The sequence below is a fragment of the Stenella coeruleoalba genome (genome assembly GCF_951394435.1).
Source record: "Stenella coeruleoalba genome assembly, chromosome: 3".
Classification (NCBI taxonomy): Eukaryota; Metazoa; Chordata; class Mammalia; order Artiodactyla; family Delphinidae; genus Stenella; species Stenella coeruleoalba.
In genome coordinates, this window is record NC_137148.1 from 62,619,304 (window position 1) to 62,641,518 (window position 22,215).

General features: G+C 36.7%; 1 protein-coding gene across 2 annotated transcripts in view; it reads right to left on the reverse strand.

Annotated features, from left to right (window-relative positions):
* Positions 1–22,215, reverse strand: part of HOMER1 (homer scaffold protein 1) — a 131,715-nt gene that overhangs the window by 21,106 nt on the left and 88,394 nt on the right. For both annotated transcript variants that reach the window (XM_079915691.1, XM_079915690.1), the window contains 3 exons: positions 10,409–10,565; positions 6,256–6,366; positions 5,558–5,638 (listed from right to left, as the gene is read on the reverse strand). In XM_079915691.1, the coding sequence (XP_079771817.1) occupies positions 5,558–5,638; positions 6,256–6,366; positions 10,409–10,565 (349 nt within the window). The remainder of the gene's footprint in view (positions 1–5,557; positions 5,639–6,255; positions 6,367–10,408; positions 10,566–22,215) is intronic.

Genomic DNA, 22,215 nt, shown 5'->3' on the forward strand with positions numbered 1-22,215 from the left:
AGAACACATTTTGTTGGTGAGGCTGTGGAGAAACAGGCATTCTCTCACACTGATGATACAAGGGAAAACTAGCACAACCCATCATGGAGAGGAATTTGACTACATGATGTTCTCACTTAGAAATCTCACTCCAAAGAGTTCACCCTGTAGATACACCTCCAACAATAACAAAACACCTATGCATAAGGTTACTCATTGTAGTACTGCTGCAAAATACTGGAAACAACCTAAATACCCACATAAAGGAGTGTGGTTTTAAAAACTATCACACATGCAAATGAAGTACTATACAGCTAAAAAAAAAAAAAGAATGAACAAGGTCTCTCTCTATGAACTGACAGGACATAGAGTGATTTCCAGGACATACCTTAGATTAAAAAAAAGCAAAGTGCGGAAGAGTAATCTAGAGTATGTTACCATTTGTATAGGAAAAAAAGGGGAGGAAATTAAGAAAGAGACATATCTGTTCATTTGTGTAAAAAGAAACACAGAAAGGATAACCCAGAAACTAATGAGATTGGTTACCACAGGGGGCAGCCGGGAATGGGGGGCAAGAATGGGGGTAGACTGGATTGGACAGGATGACGTGTCCCTGAAGATATCTTCCTGAATAGTTCTGACTTTTAGAACCATGTTAATTGTTTCATATGCTCTGTAAATGCATACAAATACAAAATAAAGAATGGGGAAGAAAAAACTAAAATGGAATATAATAAGATACAAATGAACATAAATGTGTTTCAAATGAATAACTAACCAATTGAAAAGGGGGAGTGGAAGAACTAACCTAACTTTTGAACACAGGCTAAGGACAAAAAGAATACTGATCTCTAGTTAGTAGGGTTTTGTTGTTGTTGTTGTTTTGGCAGTGGTATGAATTAGAAACTACTTTCTGTGCTTTCAAGGACTAAGCAAGCAAATAAACATATTGTGGTTTCTTTTTTGTGTGTTTTATTTATTTAACATCTTTATTGGAGTATAATTGCTTCACAATGGTGTGTTAGTTTCTGCTTTATAACAATATTGGGGAAAGGAGTTACTAACAGGAAAATGGGGAAGGCTAAAATGAACTCCATAGTACTGGACTGCAGCAGGAGGTATGAGTATGATTTCAGGTTTGTTTTTTTTCGATATAGCTATTGTAATGGACATAATGTGCTATGTGTGTACTTCTAGCTCTGATCATTAATAGGGCCTAGAAACAATGACATCTCAATAGCAAAAGGTATATCTTGTGCCCAGAACTTGGTTTCTAAACGCCAAACTTTGCTAAAAGAAATTTTTCTTTGAAGAAATAGCTAATTTCAAGGCTGAAGCTGATAAATACAACTAGGAATATCTAGTTGAGCTAAAACATGAAGTTCTTTAAATGATAGGGTCACATCCAAAGGACACAGAAGCAGGATTAAAAAGGTTCCCACTTGCCAAATCTGGGACAATTTAAACAACAAAATAAATAGACATGACAACTAAATACAACTTGTGATCCTGGAATGAAGCCTGGACCAGAAAAACAATTTTTAAAATTTTGTTATAAAGAGGATTATTAGGACAATTATGGGAATTTGAATAAAGTCTTTAGATAATTTCTTGATTTTGATGGTAATCTAAGAGACTGTCCTACTCTTAGAAAAAACATTGAAGAGATTGTCATACTGAGTGAAGTCAGACAGAGAAAGACAAATATCATATGATATCGCTTATATGTGGAATCTAAAAAAATGGTACAAATGAACTTATTTACAAAACAGAAATAGAGTCACAGATGTGGAAAACAAACTTATGGTTACCAAAGGGGAAAGGGGGGCAATAAATTGGGAGGCTGGGATTGACATATACACACTACTCTCTATAAAACAGATAATAAGAGCCTACTGTATAACACATGGAACTCTACTCAGTACTCTGTCATGACCTATATGGGAAAATAATCTAAAAAAGAGTGGATATGTATATTATAACTGACTCACTCTGCTGTACAGCAGAAACTAACACAACATTGTAAATCAACTATACTCCAATAAAATTAATTTAAAAATTAAATATGAAAAAAAAGAATATACATTAAAGTGTTTAGAGGCAAAGGGATGGCATATTTGGAAGTTATTCTCAAACATTTAGAAAAAAATATGAATATATACAGAGAGAGTTCCATAATGATAAAACGAAACAAATATGGCAAAGATGTTAACATCTGGGGGATGTGGGTGAAAGGTACATGAAAAATCTTTGTCTTATTCATGCAACTTTTCTGTAAGTGTGAAATTTCTTCAAAATAAAAAGTTTAAAAATAAATTAAAAAAACAAGATCATTGGGACTTCCCTGGTGGTTGAGAATCCTCCTTCCAATGCAGGGGATGCAGGTTCGATCCCTGGTTAGGAAACTAAGATCCCACATGCTGCAACTACTGAGCCTGTGCACCACAACTAGAGAGCCACGTGCCACAACTACAGAGCCCACGCACTCTGGAGTCCATACACTGCAACTACTGAGCCTGCGCACTCTGGAGCCTGCGCACTCTGGAGCCCGCGCACCACAACTACATAGAAGCCCACATGCTGCAATGAAAGATCCTGCATGCCAAAAATACGACCCGAGGCAGCCATAAATAAATAAATATTTTAAAAATTAAAAAAAACCAAGATCATTTCATATGGTGATGACTGCTACAAGGAAAATAAGACATGGTTAATATTATAAAGAGTACTGGGGGAGGGGGCGTGGCGGCCTGCAAAGTAGTGCTTAAATTGGGAAATCAGAGAAATTAACATGTGAACCAAGATGTAAATTACATTAGAAACCAGCGCATTTGAAGATCTTGGGGCTCAGACCTCCAGGCAAGGATACGCCAGGTACTCTAAGGTGAAAATGTACTTGGTGCCTTCAAGATACAGAAAGATGACAATAAGCATATGGAAAATTCGTAATCAAAAAATGATAATACTAAAAAAATAGTAAACTACTCCTTTGTTCCTTATCAGACAGCAAAGATGGCAGGAGACCAATATCCAGAGGGTATCCTGCTGTTCCTGACATCAATTTCTCAGCATAAGTTATTTAAAAACGTTTACAACTAGTAATTCTTCTTAAAAAGCTCATCTTAAAGAAATAATGAGAAAGGATTATGTAAAAAGATTCATTATGACATTATTTACTATAGCTAACATTGGAAACAAATAACCATCCCTGTAAGAATGTTGGAAGAAAATTATGGTATATCTATATAGGAGAACACTATACAGCCATATAACATATGCAGCTTATGACAAAATGTTGTTAGGAAAGTAAGACAACAAATTGGTATCTATATGTCTCACATAAAGAAAAAGTTATCCAAAGAAACATTGGGGGAAGAAAATTCTAAACACTTTGCCTTAGGATGATGGGATTATGGGGTTTCTTTCCCTGCTAAATTACATTTTTCTAAATTTTTTACAATGAGCATATGTCACATTGACATTTGAGGAAAAAAACACTTGCAAATTAGAAAAATCATATCATACTATTTTTAATTTACCCATAACTACAAATTTTTTATCCATATCCATACCTACAATCCAAATCCATGCACTGCAATTTCAAAGTTCCTCTACCATTCCAAATATTTAATGATCCCAATTTTTTGGACTGAATTTATGAATGGAGGTTCAAGAGTGTTGGAACTTTTGACAAGCAGATCTTTAGGTAGGAGGGGCCAGGCTATAAAGGAGGAACTTTCTTCAAGTTGGAAAAAATACAGGTTATTTCTGTGGCTTGGCCTTTTAGAATTCACCCTTAGGTTTTCTGAAAGTTTCCCTGTCCTATTCCAGGTAGGCTGTTTTGATAAGTATTTTTGATATTCAGTGAAAGAGCAGGTAAGAATTGACAGTCACAATTCTAGGTGCCAGCTGTAAGATTCAATTACTGCTCAATCAATGATGAAATACATTTAGAAGTTTGATATGAATAAATCACTTCTTGGTTTCTCTGGGACAATGTAAATGTATACATAACTGAAAAAAAATTTCCCAAGAATTGTTAGGGATGGCTTGGATGCTTGGCTGCTGAAACAGTGTGGTAATGCAGAAAGAACAGAGATTTTAGAATCAAAACAAATCTAGGTTTCACTACTTTCTAAGTGCTTTAATTAAACTTGTTAACACCTCTAAACTGCTGCCTTCTCTTTGAAAATGGGGATACCACACCTGTTACTGTGAGAGTTAGAGCTAATATATGTAAGTGCTTAGCAACTGCCTGTATCAAAGCAAGTAATTAAACAATGGGAGCCAAACCAAAACAAAAGACAAAACTAGCCTGCATTTCCCCCATTTCTTCCAGCCCTGATTACATGCTTCATATTTTAATTCTACACCAAGATTTTCTCAACTTTGGCACTCTTGAAATTTTGGGCTGGATAATTCAACGTTCAGTAGCAACCTTGGCTTCAATTTACTAAATATCAATTCCACTACCCTAGCTGCGAAAATCAAAAATGTCTCCATGCATTGCTGAACGTCCCCTGGGGCACAAAACTACCCCTAGCTGAGAACCACTAATCTACACAAATGGTTAAATATAGGAACACTGTTTAATAGGGCAGACCAAAACAAGCAACTTCATTTTTCCCAGACTGCTGAAAGTCAGTGATGGGAGAGAAAGAAGGAAATATCTCATTTCATATAAAGAAACTGTTTTATGAAGGGTCTCTGTTACAGAATTTGCGCTCATTTAAATGTAGGTTGGACAAGTTAACTTATCCAAGCCTTAGTTTCCTCATATGACTGTTCTATGGATTAAATGCATAATATAAGTAAAGCACAGTATCTGGTACATAATAAGCACTCAATAAATGTTGGTCATTCTTATAATAATCTAGGTACTCTTTCCAATCCTAGGCTTCCAGGTCCCATTTATCACCCTTTGTCCCAAATTCATCACTTCATACACACATTTATAACTACTCCAAACCCTGAAGTGGTCCTGACCCTTCTTGAGGTCATGGGGTATAAGAAAAGTGCCTGAGCTGGCAGCAGGAGATTTGGGTTGTAATTTTGAGAAATCTTCCCCAACCAAGGCTGATTACCACTGAAAAGGATATGTATATGTGAATTAGAGTCAGGAAGCATAATATTTATGCAGAGAAAAGTGAGTAAAATTAGTTAGGGCAAGGAAAGAAAAAGAACACTACCTTGATTTCCATTAGGGCACAACTATTGCTGTAATTCATACATTAGTTCAGAGTGAAAAAAAACACGAGAATTCCAAAACTGAATATAATCCATTTGAGAAATTTTCTTTAAGTTCAGAGTACTTTTTATGTTAAAAAGTAGACATTTCTAAAATAATTTACTAATGACAATTTATAAAATGACCATCTATGATGATAAGCTATGTAGATGAAGTTATCAAGTAATTTTTGAAAAATCAATGATCAGGCATGAATCAGAAGTCCTGGAAAAGAAAAGTGACCAATAACCTATAAAACGGAGTTGCAGAAAAAAAGTCATTACTAAGTGAAAGAATGATTGATGACTCTCACTTATGCAGAAATGAATAAAAAATTTTATTATAGCTCACCTGTAGTTTCTGAGTCAAAGAGTCCCTCTGTTCTTGTAGTTCTCTGGCATTATCAATTTCTTGTTTTAATCTTTCTATTTCCTAGAGAAAGTAGAGCAATGTCTTTAACAATATTTTAACTATATCAAGGAGAGAGAAGGCCTTATTTTTCCCTGAAATTATTGTCCCAGTCCTTAGAAAAAAGATGACTTAAAAAACACTCCTTTATACTGATTTCAAGGGGTAAATTCATCTTTATGGGTATGTTGTCTAGTACAGCATAATCTTAAGCAACAAATCAGCTTGGTTGCTTTGGTACAGCACTGCTTAGAAACAGCAGTCTGAACATTTTAAGGTTGCTTCAAGCTTTGTGGATATAATTCTTTCCTGGGATATTAAATCTTTTGACTGGAAACTAGACAAAGAACAGCTTGTAAAATTCATTTAACTTCTAATGGTTTTCTGTTGATCGTATGAATGCAACTCTCATTACAGAAGTCAAGAGGCAGTATCTCAGTCTGACTGCCTCACTGTAGTTCATAACAGACACAGGGATGGGAAAAATATGAACAAGCTTAATATCACTCAAGAAAAATTTCATCCTAAAAACACCCCACAACCTGACCTAACTGCATAAAGTACCTTTAAATCTGACATAGACTGTAATGTTTGTACACATATTTTAGTGAGATTACAGACAAGTGAGAAGTAGCAAATACCTCTTCCTTCACTTTCAGCGTCTCTTCCAATTCTTGTATTGTCTGATTTAATTCTGTCTTATGGGTATGCACCGCATTTGCTTGACTACTAACACATTCAAGCTCAGTAACCTAAAATTAAATGAGAACACAGATTAAATTACACGACAATTTCAAAGGATTTCTTGCTGAAGACATATAATGACTAATGAATTTTGAATCAATATATCAAAATTAATTTTGAGAAATATTGACAGGGTAGGATGAATGGAATTGATTTGTTAAAAATATCAATTTAGGGGACTTCCCTGGTGGCACAGTGGTTAAGAATCCGCCTGTCAATGCAGGGGACACAGGTTTCACCTCTGGTCCGGGAAGATCCCACATGCCATGGAGCAACTAACCCCTGTGCCACAACTACTGAGCCTGCACTCTAGAGCCCGAGAGCCACAACTACTGAGCCTGTGTGCTGAAACTACTGAAGCCCGTGCACCTAGAGCCCATGCTCCGCAACAAGAGAAGCCACCACGATGAGAGGCCCGCGCACCACAACGAAGAGTAGCCCCCACTTGCTGCAACTAGAGGAAGCCTGCACGCAGCAACGAAGACCCAACGCAGCCAAAAATATGTAAATAAAATTTAAAAATTAAAAATAAAATCAATTTAGGACTAAGGATAAAGAACAAAGGAAATAATTAGACTTGGTCATGAAAAGGTTAAGAAAACTTAAATTAAGTGATTAATGACAGTAGAGAACCCCTGTAACAAAAGTCTTCTTTAAAAATTTCTTCTGAAAACAAATTCAAAATCAGCCATCTGCCCTCCATCTGTAGCCTTCAAATTAAATATGGGTTCTGAAAACTGGCCTTGCAGAAGTGAAAAATTTTTCAAAGACATTTCTAAAATGTAAAGGAATCTGGAAGAAAAGATATGCTTAAAATACAACTTAAATCATTTGATACTAGAATATCTTCACATCAATTTGTTCTTAGAGCAAAAGGGAACAGTTCTCTACTCAATACAAATTTACTGAGGGTCCAGAGAGCAACATAACTTCTAATGTGCACTTGCTATTTTTTGAGAGAACAGAGAACGGCATTATCCCTAAAAGTTATACCATCCAAAAACAGTCAAAATAGACAGAAGTCAACATAAACACACACACACCTTATCAAAGCTCTCTACACATGTCAGGATCTCATACATTTTGATTGACTAGAATATAATAAATTGTAGACTACTAAGGAAACAGCAAATCTCTCTCCCTCACATTTTCCAAGTATTGAATTAACCTCCATATTCTGTCACTCTACCTCTCATATCACTTTCTTGCTTTCTATTCATGCTCTAATAGCCTTGTGCAGACCCTTATCATCCAGGTGTAAACAAAAACAATGACCTGCCAGTGGACCTAATTATATCCTTTGTCTATTTTTATCTCTTCTGCAAACTGCTAATATCCATCTTTCATTGTGTGACTGTCCCATTAAAAGCCTTTCAATGGCTCATCTTTTTCACAGCATCAAATCTAAACTCTCAGGTCCTCCATAAGCTAGCCACAAACTACTTAAACATCTCATTGCCCAAGACACCTAGTTATGCACTTTCAGCTAAAAGCAGGCAAATCTCCCTGTCCTAAGAACAAACCACGCTCATATCCATCTTGTTGACTTAACTAGAATGTCTTCTCTTACCTTTGAAAACCATTCAAAACTAACCAAACCCTCAACTCTCAGCTCAGAATGCACTTCTCTAGAAAGCCATTCCTATCTACTCAAGTGCTCAAGGCTCTCCTGACCTCTGGTCCACAACACTGAACATCTGTTCAAAAATCTTGGGAATTATTTCCCTATTGTTTAATATATATTAGTTTTCTTTGCTCAATTAGGTAGTATATTCCTCACGAGGAGTTCTAGTTTTGATAATGATGGAGTAGCTTTTACTGGATTACCTTTCCCTCAGATAACAATTGCAAATCATGGGCAAAGTGTAAACATCAACTGTTAGAAGGCCCTGGTGAATGACCAAATTGGGCAAAAGACTGAAAGAAAGCATCATACTGGGTGAGATACACATTTACACATCTTTTTGCCTGAAGGCACTGTGCAGTCTGGCTGAGTTGCTTGACTAGAACTCAAGCAAAAACCTGAGATCTTATTTTCTCAAGGAGTCTGAGGAGTTGGGGATGCCTCAGAACAGGTTAAGCAACTAGAAATTCAGGGAACTGTATGAAAAAATGACCTCTAAAAAGCATATAGACACCCCTTCAATCTTTGGCTGACTTCTGAACTGAACATGTAAAAGTAGGAATCCAAGGAGTTCAGCGGTATGGGAGAGAAGCTAGAAGGCTGAAAGAGCTAAGCCGTGGTAGTGCTCACCACAGAGAAGACACTTTGAGGTTAGAGTCCCACCAAATTAGGTCTTAGCAAGCACCTTAAGCTTCCCACTGAAACCCCAGAAGGGTTATGCCTTAGAAATAAAGATTTTCCAGGACTCAAGGATTCACCCTAGAATTAAGAACAAAATGGAAATAAACCAACTAGTAAAGCGTAAGTCTATACCTCCCAAACTTCAAAGTACAGTCAGCCCTCCATACCCACGGTGGATGTGAAACCTGTGGATACAAAGGGACGAATGTACTATGCCATTTTATATAAGGGACTTGAGCACTCGTGGATACTGGTATCCAGGAGGTGGTTGGTGCGGGGGGGGGGGGTCCTGGAACCAATCCCCCTCAGATACCAAGGGATGACTATACAAGTCATTTAGCTGCTCACTGAAACAAAATTCAACACTGAATATTCAGAGAAAGATAACAGAATCTATGGGCTCTATAACATCATCTCATTTACCATTTCCAATATACAACCAAAAATGACTAGACGTGAAGAAATAGGAAAACACAACCTGTAGTAAAGACAAAATATATATGTATATATATTTATAAATATATATAAAAAATGCTAAAGGAGTTACTCAGGCTGAAGGGAAATGGTACCTGATGGAAATTCAGACCTACAGGAAGGAAAGAAGAGCACTGGAAATTATAATTATGTGAGTAAATAAAAATACTTTGTTTCTTTAAAATTCAATTGACTACTTAAAGCAAAAATTCCTCAAGGGCAGGGAATATGTAAAAAGGATAGCTCCTCAATGAATGTTTTTTGGATTATGAATCAGTTGTCCTAAGTTAATTTTTCTTATTGTGGCAAAAAACAATAAAAAACACAGTAAAAGTTTATCATCTTAACCATTTTTAAATGTATAGTTCAGTAGCGTTAAGTATATTCACATTGTTGCAAAAGTATATTCATCTTGCAAAATGGAAACACTATATTCATTAAATAACAACTTCCCTCTTTCCCCCTCATGAGTTGACTTTTATACTTAGGATAGAACGGTGTTTACTCAGGGTTCTTACTCTCCCTCCAGTCTCTACTCCAACTTCTACCTTACTTCCCTGGTCATCCTGGTCCACTAAGTACACTCCTCAAACTGTGCTCTAAGTCCATTTCCTTTTGTCTATGGGGTTCACTTCTTTGGCAGCTGTCTGGAAAACAGAAACTAGTGGCATCTGCTTCCTACTGGGTGAATGCATATGCTTTGAATAAAATAATTCTTTATTAAGTAATTGTTTAGTCTTCTGATATTAATGGTATTGCGATGTCTGATTTTTCTTTTACTGCCCCATATTTGTATTGTTACCAACTTTTATAAAGAATTTTCTACCTGTATTTTTCAAATTTACTGTTGTTTCTTTAAGAAATAACAATAAAATAAAATAATAAAAGCATTAACTCTGGAATTACATGTCAATTCAGTATCTCAATTTTCACAGGAATTACAGAGTCTATGTTATTATTCCTATTTTATAGATGAGAATACTGAGTAGAAAGTGGGGAACAACTTACCAAAGGTCAGACAGCTAATAAGTGGCACAACAGGAATTTGAAATCAGGTGTTTGGACTCCAAAAGCTGTATATTCTTCATTCCCATTAAACTGCAGAAAATATTTTTCTTAACCAATAAACATATAATACAAACCATATATATGTTTTGATAACCAACAAAAATCTCCATAAGATGTTCCTGTGCTGAATCTACATGTAAATTTCCTCTGATCAAGAAAATCTGTTAGCCATAAATCCTTACCCATAGCAGCCCTGAACTTACCCGTTTGTGCAGACGTTCTGCTTCCTCTTGATATGCAGCAAGTTGCTGTTTCCATTGTTTCACATTGGCAGTGGACTCCAACAGGGCTGCAGTGAGTTTGGCATTATTTCCTTTGAGGGTAGCCAGTTCAGCCTCCCAATGTTTGCTGATTGCTGAACTAAAATAAAAGAAAATTCTACCCATTATGCTGAATATTGTTACATTGAAGAGACAACAGTACTCACTTCTATTATTTGGTTTATAATCCATGAATGTTTCAAAAACAACCCCAAAAGAATAAAAACACAAATATTTAACTGAAATGTTCCTAGTGAATAAAACCTACCAAGTAAAGAAATATAAAAGCTACCAAAGTAGGAGGCTTAATATGGAAGAGTTCCCTTCTTTATGACAGATACAAGTATCTACAGAAGAGATTCTACCCATTCTCTTTTGAGGAATAAACATTATATCTTGAAAAATATTTATAAACAAAACCTAAAAACGTACTTTATTTTTTAAGAGCGTCAAAGCCTGAAGTACAATTTCATTCCTTCATATAAAACATATGAGGATGCTTCAATGTTAATAAGGTCTGGAACATGTAATAGAGTATTTCTTTTGAAATTGTTGATTTACGTCATCTTATTCAGAATTTTTAAATGCCCCAAATACAAAATTTGCTGTAATAAATTGAATTCAGGTCATGTGATAGGCTAGACCTAGAAACTGGTTCTAAACACTTAACTTCTGATAGAATTCCAGTGTCACTTATAGAACAAAACTAAAGCAATCACCTTTTTCCTCATTTAATGTTCTACTTGATAAGTTACCCAGAGTTAAGTATCTCAACCAAGATAATTTTCTATTACAAAGACTATTCCATTAGGTGAGAAGACCCCTCTCTTGATAATTCCTTCTTAAGTTTCCAGTGAAGAAAGAATTACCTCATTTGAAAGAAAAAGATGGTTTCTCTTTCTCATTATTGAACCGTTTATTCCTATTAGTGAAACTCTACTAACTTCATCCCATTAACTAGTGATGATAATAGCTTTTTTAATCAGCATTTTGGGTTTTAAAAAGTCATTTGCATCACAGAGCAAATGTTTTGGTGGATTGATATTTTATAGTAATCTTAATATATATTGTATAAAAGAAAGTATCATTTCAATCATCAAGATTTCTAGAGCTCATCACCAGGAAGAAGACATATCAGCATAACAAGATCATTTCTGTGGCATTCTTCCCAAAAATGCATAGCCATCATTCCAATGTTGTAAAAACATCATATATATTCTACAAAATAACTTATTGGCACAATTCAAAAGTGTCAAAAAAAGGTAAGTTTGAGAAACAGAATGGAGGAGACTAAGAAGAAATAATGAAATGCAATGTGGGATCCTGGATGGGATCCTAGAACAGAAAAGGGACACTGGTGAAAACTGAGATCTGTAGTTTAGTTAGTAGCATTATATCAATGTTAATTTCCTGATTTTGATAATTATATTACGGTTATGTAAGATGTTAACATGAAGACAAACTGGATGAGGGTATATGAGGATTCCCTGTACAGTTTTTGCAATTTTTCTGTAAGTCTAAAATCAGTTTTAAATGAAAAGTTAAAAAATTTTCTGAAGTTTACAGAAAAAACTTCATCAACCACAATGAAAGGACAAAATCAAACAATCAGTTAAGCTATTAATTTAACAATCCATTTCTATCCTTAAAAAGAAAGCTCTTTCCATTTCTTCTTTTGTGGAATGATTTTCCAGGTTCAGATTTTCTGAGTAAACCATGCACCGATTCACCTGCCCTAACTGAATTATAGATTTTTAAACCATCTACCAATTTTTCTGCTACAGATGTTAGTTTTATTTAAATGGACTCTACAATCTGACAACAAAAATCTTACTGAACTAATTTAAACACTTGATACATGCAAATATCAAACCTCTTAAAAATTAAAGAGCAGGGCTTCCCTGGTGGCGCAGTGGTTGAGAGTCCGCCTGCCGATGCAGGGGACGCGGGTTCGTACCCCGGTCCAGGAGGATCGCACATGCCGCGGAGCGGCTGGGCCTGTGAGCCATGGCCGCTGAGCCTGCGCGTCCGGAGCCTGTGCTCCGCGACAGGAGAGGCCACGGCAGTGAGAGGCCCGCGTACCGCAAAAAAAAAAAAAAAAAAAAAAAAAAATTAAAGAGCAGAAAAAATGATTTTGAATATTTCTAAAACACATTTGTTGAAAATTTCACAATTATAAAGTAAGATTACCATCTTTATAAAAGGAAAAAGAACAAAAATGAGAGTGCTTTATTTTTTATTTCTCTAGGTTTTATCTTACAATCTGTATATAGCAAAGTCCATTAAGAATTTGAGAACTCAGCCTACATCACAATTATTTCAGTCATTATTTGTGTATTGTCCAAATGTTAGCCGCTAGCTGCATGTGACCATTTACATTTAAATTGCTCAGAATTAAAGTAAAAAATTCAGCTTCTCAGTCCCTTTGGGCACATTTCATATGCTCAACAGCCACACATGACTAGTGGCTACCATACTGGACAGCAAAGATACAGAACTTTTCATCATCACAGAAAGTTCTACTGGACAGTACTGTCCTAGATGATCTCTACATTTCCGTTTTTTTTCCCAATTCTTTGCATTATGGGCTGAACTGTGTCTGCTCACGAATGAATGTGTTAAAATACTAACCCCCAGTACCTCAAGATATGAGTATATTTGAAGACAGGGTCTTAAAAGAGGTAATTAAGTTAAATGGGGTAATTAGGGTGATCCCTGATCCAATATGACTGGTGTCCTTATAAGAAGATGAATTAGAACACGGACATGCACTGAGGAAGGTCATGTGAAGACACTGGAAGAAAGCATCTGCAAGCCAAGGAGAGGTCTCAGGAGAAACAATCCTGTCAACACCTTGATCTTCAGACTTCCAGCCTACAGAAAATAAAAGTCTATTGTTTAAGCCACCCAGACTGTGGTATATGTTAGGGCAGCCCTAGCAAACTAATACTACATATAACTTAAAAAACCCCCACTATATATCTGTAATATTGCGATTTATAATAAACATACATTTTGGTCTTTGTCCATGGTTCCTAGTTCAATAGTTCCCCAAACCCTTAGACTTTCCTAAGCAATAGAGCAATGGGAGCATCTTTTTTATAATATTTGGTCTTTTGTCCTTAGTTCCTGAAACTGATCCAGAACCATAAAGGTGAAATGTGTCCTGTTATTCATAATAAGCCCTGTTCAGCCACAAGTAAGTTTATGTTAATGAGGTGACTTTGGGAAACCCCTAAAGATGGGGGGACTGGCTGCCAAGGAAGCCAACCATGAGAACAGAGTTGGAACTTTCAGTCCCAATCCCTGATTTCCAGGGAGGGAAGAGGGGCTGCAGACTGAATCAATGACTAATGGCCAATGAGTTAATCAATTATGTCTACATAATGGAGCCTCCATAAAAACCCAAAAGGATGAGGTTTGGAGAGCTTCCATGTCAGTGAACCAGAATGCATTCACATACCACTGTGCTGGGCCCCAAACTCCACAGTGACAGAAGTTCCAGGGATCCTTGGGTGAGGGAAGAGGCCACCACTGTGGAAAAGCCACAAAGCATGGTCAGGATTCTTTTCCTCTTTGGAAACAAAGCCTTAAATCACTGGGAGAAGGGGAGAAAATCTTGTTACCCCCACCCTCCCAGACACAGATGAAGACCCGTGATGGCTAGGGGAAAAGTAGGGAATAAAACTCTATAACCCTGTGAAAAGAACAAAAAACAGTCCTAGACTGCTAGAGGTCCTAGACCATTAGAGGTCTCCAACCTTGGGGGATGGGGCAGGAAACTCCTGCATAAGATTGTTAGATTTACAAGGTTGAATTTGTCTGCTACTTGGAGGGGTACAGGATCACTGACAGAACCCCACCCTGATACCCCAGGACACAGGGCCTGCCCAAGATTGAGGCTGGACAAGGACAATAGAGAAACCTACCCTATCCCGTACCACCAAGCTGATAGCAGCCTTTTACTGGGGGGAGGTCAAGAGACAGACCCCCTCTGAGGCAAAGGTACATAGAAAAGACCAAAAGCTGAGGGTGGAGCAGAAACAGTAAGAAAACCTTCCAGCAACCCAAACCCAACTCTAAGCACATGGTAATGCTAGACATGTTTAAAGCCTGTGATGTACTCATGGTAACCACAGCAACAACAAATTCCAAATCCAGGTCAACCCCTGAATAAACCAGCTTAACCTTCACACTAACAACCTAGCAGAAGAGTCAGGCCCATCTCCAGGAGTAAATACTATTTATCTTTATTGAATGCCTTACTTTTGGCATTCAATAAAAAATTATAAGACATACCAAAAAGCAAGGGAAAAAACCTACTGCCAAGAGAGAAAGCAGTCAACAGAGTCACACCCATAGATGACCACAAAGTAGTATTTATCAAACAAGGAATGTAAAATAGCTATGCTAAAGGTTTTAATGGAAAAGGATGACACCCTGTATCATCAGATGTTGAATTTCAACAGAGATGGAAACTATAAGAGTCAAATGGAAATGCTAGAGGTAAAGAACATGATAATAGAGATGAACAATTCTTCTGACAGGCTCATCAGTAAACGTGACATGGCTGCATAAAAGTCAGTGAACTTGAAACCAAATAGAAATTAGCCAAACTGAAACACAAACAGAAAAAAGAATGAAAAAAAAGAAACAAAGTATTCAAGATGTGGGGCAATATCAAACTGTTCAACAAATGTGTAGCTGGAATCCCAAAAGGAGAAGAGAAAAAAAGACAGAAGAAATATTTTGAAGAGAATCTGGCTAAGAATTTTCAAAAAATAATAAAAGACATTAAACCTCAGATCCAAAAAACTCAAAAACATATTACATATAGAGGAACAAAAGTAACAATTACAGTAGGTTTCTGATCACAAACTAAGTAATTCAAAAGACAATGGAGTGACAGTCATGAAAGAAAACAATTCTCAGCTCAGAATTCTACACGCAACAAAAATACCTCTCTAAATGAAAGTGAAATAGAGTTTTTCAGACAAACAATAGATGAGAGAATTCATTAACAGCAGACATACACTATAAGAAATATTAAAGAAAGTTCTTCAGGTGAAAGACTATGATACAAGAGCAAAACCTGGATCTCCAAGGAAGACAGGAAAGACAGGAAAATATCTGAAAATGATTAAAATGAAGATAGTTATAAATGGTCTAAGACAATCCAAAGGAGAAAAAATAGTCTTTTAAACAAATGGTGCTGAAACAACTGGATAACCACATACAAAAGGAAAAACAAAGAATCTTGACTCATATCTCATATTCAATACAAAAATTAACTCAAAATATAAAACTATAAACTAGAAGAAACCATAGGAAAAAATGTTTGTCTCCCTCAGTTAGGCAAAGGTTTCTTAGATACAACACCAAAAGGATGATCCATTTTAAAAAACTGAGAAAAGAGATTTTATAAAAATTGAAACATTCTCTGTGAAAGACACTATTTAAAAATGAAAAGAGATTCTGGAATGCCAAGAGTAGATCAACAAAGCAAAAATCAATATAGCATACCACATTAACAGAATGAAGGGGGAAAAAACCATGTGATCATCTCAATTGATGTAAAAAAGGCACTTGACAAATTTCAACATCCTTTTGTGATTTTTCAAAACACTCAATAAACTAGGAATAGAAAGAAACTACCTAACATAATAAAGGCCATGTAAGAAAAGCACATAGCTAATATCAGATTCAAAGGTGAAAGACAGAAGCCTTTTCCTTTAAGACCAGAAATAAGAGAAGGATGACTATTTCATCATTTTAAATTCAATATGATACAGGAAGTCCCAGCCAGAGGAATTAGGCAAGAACAATAAACAAAAGGCATTTAAATTGGAAAGGAAGAAGTGAAATTATCTCTGTTGCAGATGACATGATCTTATATGTGGATAACCCTAAAGATTCCACAAAAAAGCTGTTAGAACTAACAAATGAATTCAGCAAAGTTGCAGGATACAAAACTCAGCACACAAAAACTAGCTGTGATTCTATATACACTGAACAATCTGCAAAGGAAATTAAGAAAACAGTTCTGTTCACAATAGTATTAAATAGAATAAACTACTTAGGAATAAACTTAACCAAGAAGGTGAAAGACTTGTACAATGAAAACTATAAAATGTTGCTGAATGAAATTAAAGAAGACACAAATAAACAGAAAGACATACCATGTAGATGGACTGGAAGATTTAATATTGTGAAGATGTCAATACAACCCAAAGTGATCTACAAATTCAATGTAATCCCTATCAAAATCCCAACAGTGCTTTTTGGAGAAACAGAAAAATCCATCCTAAAATTCATATGGCACCTCAAGAAACTCTGAACAGATAAAACAATCTTGAAAAAGAAGAACAAAGTTAGAGGTCTCATATTTCCTGATTTCAAATGTATTATAAAGCTACGGTAATCAAATGTATTATAAAGCTACGGTAATCAAAATAATGTGGTATTGGCATAAAGGCAGACATATAGACCACATATGTGGTCAAATGATTTTCACATACATGGTTGCCATGGCCATTCAATGAGGAAATGACAGTTTTTTTCAACAAATGGTGCTGGGAAAACTGGATATCCACATGCAAAAGAATGAACTTAGTTCTGTGTCTCACACCATATGCAAAAATTAACTAAAAATGGATCAAGCATAAGAGCAAAAACTATAAAACCCTTAAGAAGAAAACATATGTGAAAAGCTCCATGACATTGGACTTATGATGATTTCTTGGATATATCACAGAAAGCACAGGTAATAAAAGAAAAAAAGATACAGCTGGAGTATGGCAGAATTTAAAACTTCTGTGCATCAAAGGATACAATCAAGAGAGTTAAAAGGCAACCCACAAACTGGAAAAGATATTTGCAAATCATATATCCAGAATATATGAAGAATTCCTACAACTCAACAACAACAAAAAACAAGCAGCCTGGGCTTCCCTGGTGGCACAGTGGTTGAGAGTCCGCCTGCCGATGCAGGGGACACGGGTTCGTGCCCCGGTCCGGGAAGATTCCACATGCTGCGGAGCGGCCGGGCCCGTGAGCCATGGCTGCTGGGCCTGTGTGTCCGGAGCCTGTGCTCCGCAACGGGAGAGGCCACAACAGTGAGAGGCCCGCGTACCGCAAAAAAAAAACCAAAAAACCAAGCAGCCTGATCAAAACATGGGCAAAGGACTAGAATAAATATTTCTCCAAAGAAGATACACAAATGGCCAGTAAGCACTTGAAAAGATGCTCATTGCTAATCATTAGGGAAATGCAAATCAAATTCAAAATGAAATACTACCTTACACCCATTTGGATGGCTACTGTCAAAAAAACAGAAAATAACAAGTGTTGGTGAGAATATGAAGAAATTGGAACCCTTGTGTACTGTTGGTGGGAATGGGGCAGCTGACGTGGAAAATGTTATGGCAGTCCCTCAAAAAATTGAGAATAGAATAACCATATGATCCAGTAATTCCACTTCTTGGTAAATATCTAAAATATATTTGCATAACAATGTTCATAGCAGTATCATTCAAGATAGTTAAAAGGCAGAAGCAACCCAAGAATCCACTGATGCATGGATAAATAAAATGTGGTAAATACATCATACATACAGTGGAGTATTACTGAGCCTTAAAATGGAAGGAAACTGGGACTTCCCTGGGGGCACAGTGGTTAAGAATCCGCCTGCCAGGGGGCTTCCCTGGTGGCGCAGTGGTTGAGAGTCCACCTGCCGATGCAGGGGACACAGGTTCGTGCCCCGGTCCGGGAAGATCCCACATGCCGCGGAGCGGCTGGGCCCGTGAGCCATGGCCGCGGAGCCTGTGCTCCGCAACGGGAGAGGCCACAACAGTGAGAGGCCCGTGTACCGCTAAAAAAAAAAAAAAAAAAAAAAAAAAAGAATCCACCTGTCAATGCAGGGAACACGGGTTCGAGCCCTGGTCCAGGAAGATCCCACATGTCGCAGAGCAACTAAGCCCGGGCACCACAGCTACTTAGTCTGCGTGCTGCAACTACTGAAGCCCACGTGCCTAGAGCCCGCACTTTGCAACAAGAGAGGCCACTGCAATGAGAAGCCCGCACACTGCAATGAAGAGTAGCTCTCGCTCGCCGCAACTAGAGAAAGCCTGCGCACAGCAATGAAGACCCAACATAGCCAAATCAAACAAACAAACAAAAACTTTAAAAAAAAAAAAAAGGAAGGAAATTCTTATACATACTACGACATGGAGAAACCCAGAGGACATTATGCTAAGTGAAATAAATTAGTCACAAAAAGACAAACACCATATGATTCCACCTATGTAAGTTAGCTAGAGTAGTCAGATTCGTAGAGACAAAAAGTAGCAGGGTAGTTTCCAGGTGCTAGGAGGAAGAGAAGAATGGAGAATTTTTGTTTAAAGGGTATATAATGTGTCAGTTTTGCAAGATGGAAGAGTTCTATAGATTGGTTCCACAACTACATGAATATACTTAACAATATTGAACTGTACACTTAAAAATGGTTAAGATGATAAATTTTATGTTATATATATTTTATCCCAGTTTTTTTAAAAAGGAAAAAAAGGGCTACATACTGTATGATTCCATTCTTTCTTTAATGTATGATTCCATTTATATGACATTAGGGAAAAGGCAAAACTATAGCGACAGAAAACAGATCACTGGTTGCTAGGAGCTGGGGGTAATGGGGAGAGGCTGACTACAAAAGAGCAGGAGAGAATTTTGGGGGGTGACTGAACCCTTCTTTACCTTGATTGTGTTGATGTGTACACAACTGTACAAATTTGTCAAACCTCATAAAACTGTACAGTAGAAAAGGTGAATTTTACTATACATAAATTATACTTCAAATAAAAATATCACACAACTAAAAGAAAAAAAAGTCTATCGAAGCACTCCTAGATACTCTTTCTATGACTTGTAGGACTCCAAATAATAGGAGCTCTGGAAAGTCAGGTCTTCTTAAAATGGGTAGAATGGTCTCTAAGCTGCTCCACTCATGTATTTGTTGGCATAGGAAGAGACTGGGTGGGCAGGAAACAGAACAGCTGTGACACATAATAAGAGAGTTGAAAATTAAAAGGAAGGAGATGAGGGCAACTGGAGATGGTGATAAGAAGTAGATAGGAGAAATAGGATTAGAGAGGCAGAGATATACACAAAGGAAAGGAATGGGACATAGACAAGGTATAATTAAAATTGATTTGGGCAGGAAAAAAATTAAAACAATGCCTCTGGAACAGGAAAGAAAAAGATGAACAAAGTTTTGATATACTATAGCTTGTTTACTTCATATCCCTGAACATGTTTTGAACCTCTAATGTATTAAGTAGTGATGTCTGGCCACAGATAAGCTGATCAATGGATTCCCATTAACCTTTTTCTTATTTCCTCTGCAGAGCCCAAAGTACTGCTGATTGCACTAAAAAACAAATGTTGAAAAAACTGTCATATCAAATACTTTTTCGCATATTGCACAAGAGTACAGTAAACCGTAACAATTTGAGACTTAATAGTGCCGAAATGAATACTACAGCAGAGCAGTTCAATGCTAAGTTTTTGTTTCTGCATTTTTTTATACTCGGTTCCAAGGTAAATAAATATGTGTTGTTAAGGCTATTTTGCCATATCAACCAAAATTTCATCTTTGTTGGTAAATCTGAATCTTTCAGAATATTCTTGCTACCTGTACTTAATGAGCTGCTCCTCTAATAATCTGTCTTTCTACAGCACAACTTAGGAAATAAAATGTTTTTGATTTTGGTCAATCTGCCCTGTTTTCTCTCTACAGCTTCTTTATATATTCCTTTCACCATCCAGTATATTAGAATACCTTCCACAATTTCGGTTTATAATGAATTCTAGAGTGCCCTGAAGGAAGTTCCACATGTGAGCTATCTCAGACGTGTTCAGCCCTTACATATAATGTTAAATACTTGGCACACTTTCGCAAGTTTGCAAAAACAATGTTCCTTGCTTTAGTCTACAACTCTAAGGTATCACGTTCCTGATTTTTAGCGGTAATGAATACCTTGGGATTAATTCTGATACCAACATTTTAAGTTAGCATTTTACATTTCAGAACACTTGTTTTTTAAAAAAAATATTGGGGTTCTCTGGCTACTAACTTGGTCCTTTTTTACAGGTACAGTTTTGATAGTTTCACATTAACTGTTTGCAAAGAAATTGCTTAGCTGGAGACACTGGTGAGTCAGAAGATATACTGAAATACAACTATGATCTCATGTCTGGATGCTGGAATAAAGGGCAAAATAATTCTTTATTCTTGTGACTGTTTGGTAGAGTTTCCCTTCAAAAAGGACCAGCTGATTTCCTGTTGGCTTGAGATCTAGAAGTCAGATGAAGGAGTTCAAAACACTCCAAAAACATCATTTGAAAGGTTCCTTAAACTGGAATTTTACTCTTTTCCTTCATCTAATGTCAGAGTTCTGCAAGAAAGTAGTAAACTTCATTAAATTAGTTACATAAAATCTAGAAGAAAAAGTAATTCAAAAGTACTATCTAACAAATAGACTGTCTAACAAAATAAGAATCTTATGCACAAACAATGCACTTATTTAACCTGTGGAGTGAATCCTCTATGTGAATGGTCAGTTGTAGCATTGAAGAAAGATGCCTCTCTCCCATGCCTCCAGGACCCAGGATCCACCATCAGAGTCTCTGGAATGGTAGCCCCTTGTATTGATATATATTTCCTAATAAGCATGTTAATTATGTAGAACTGTGAAAAATATCCAGATAAGCTTTTAAAAGAGGATTTAAGATTAGGTTGCAATAGGCTTACTTCTTGACATTAATCTTGGTAGTGAGGTCACTCCTTAACTATGAAAGTAAGAGGGCTGATGTGAGCATCCCACAATACTGCCTTGTCTCAGGACCTGCCTGTTGGTTTCTCTCCTCACTCCCTCTCCACACCTGTGGATGCAGTTGCAGCCACCATGGCGTTCAACCTGTTTGTGTGCCACTTCTGGGCTAGGTGCTCTCATGCCCACCTACTGGCCCCAAGCGAGTGCCACTGAGAAACTAAGGCCTTCTTCAACAGTTGGATCGAAATTTGTTTTCCTTAATACAATGTAAGCTATTCTTTTAGAGCAAATAAATACCTCTTAAATGAAAACAGTAATTTTGCATTGTGTATAAACGGTATTTAAAGAACCTAGTATACTAAGAATTTTTCTACTAGATATGGCTGAAAGCCCCAATTTGCCTAAATCCTTAACAAGGTGCCTCTCAAAGCTGACTGGAATTTTGGCAACTTCCTTCCTTATCTTTATGCTTATCCTTGGGGCCTTCTTATCAGATGTTCCCTTTGCTCTGTTCCTTACCCTCCTGTTGGCACCTCCTTCTAAAAGCTGCCTCCTCTGACCATGGCTTTCAAGTTTGCCTTGATAATGTCCCAAATTTTACTTTCCTTCCCTGCCTCACAATCCATTATCTTTGCACAGAGCCTGGTGTGTCTGGATTAACATACAATATAGAAAGTGATCGCTAATGGTAAACAGATGAAGATACGTTTGCCAATAAAGTTTTAAAGACAGCCCTGTCGTGAACTGGAAATCACATGGTTATAATTGGGAAACACAGTTTTTAGAAGTGAAATGGAATTTAAGTATTAAAGCTTTTAATAAACAGTGGTTTGCAAGAAAATCTCAGAGACAGGAGTAAAGTAGTTTTTAAAGAAACACTGTATCACTAATGTTATTGACAGCCCCAAAAGATGATACTGG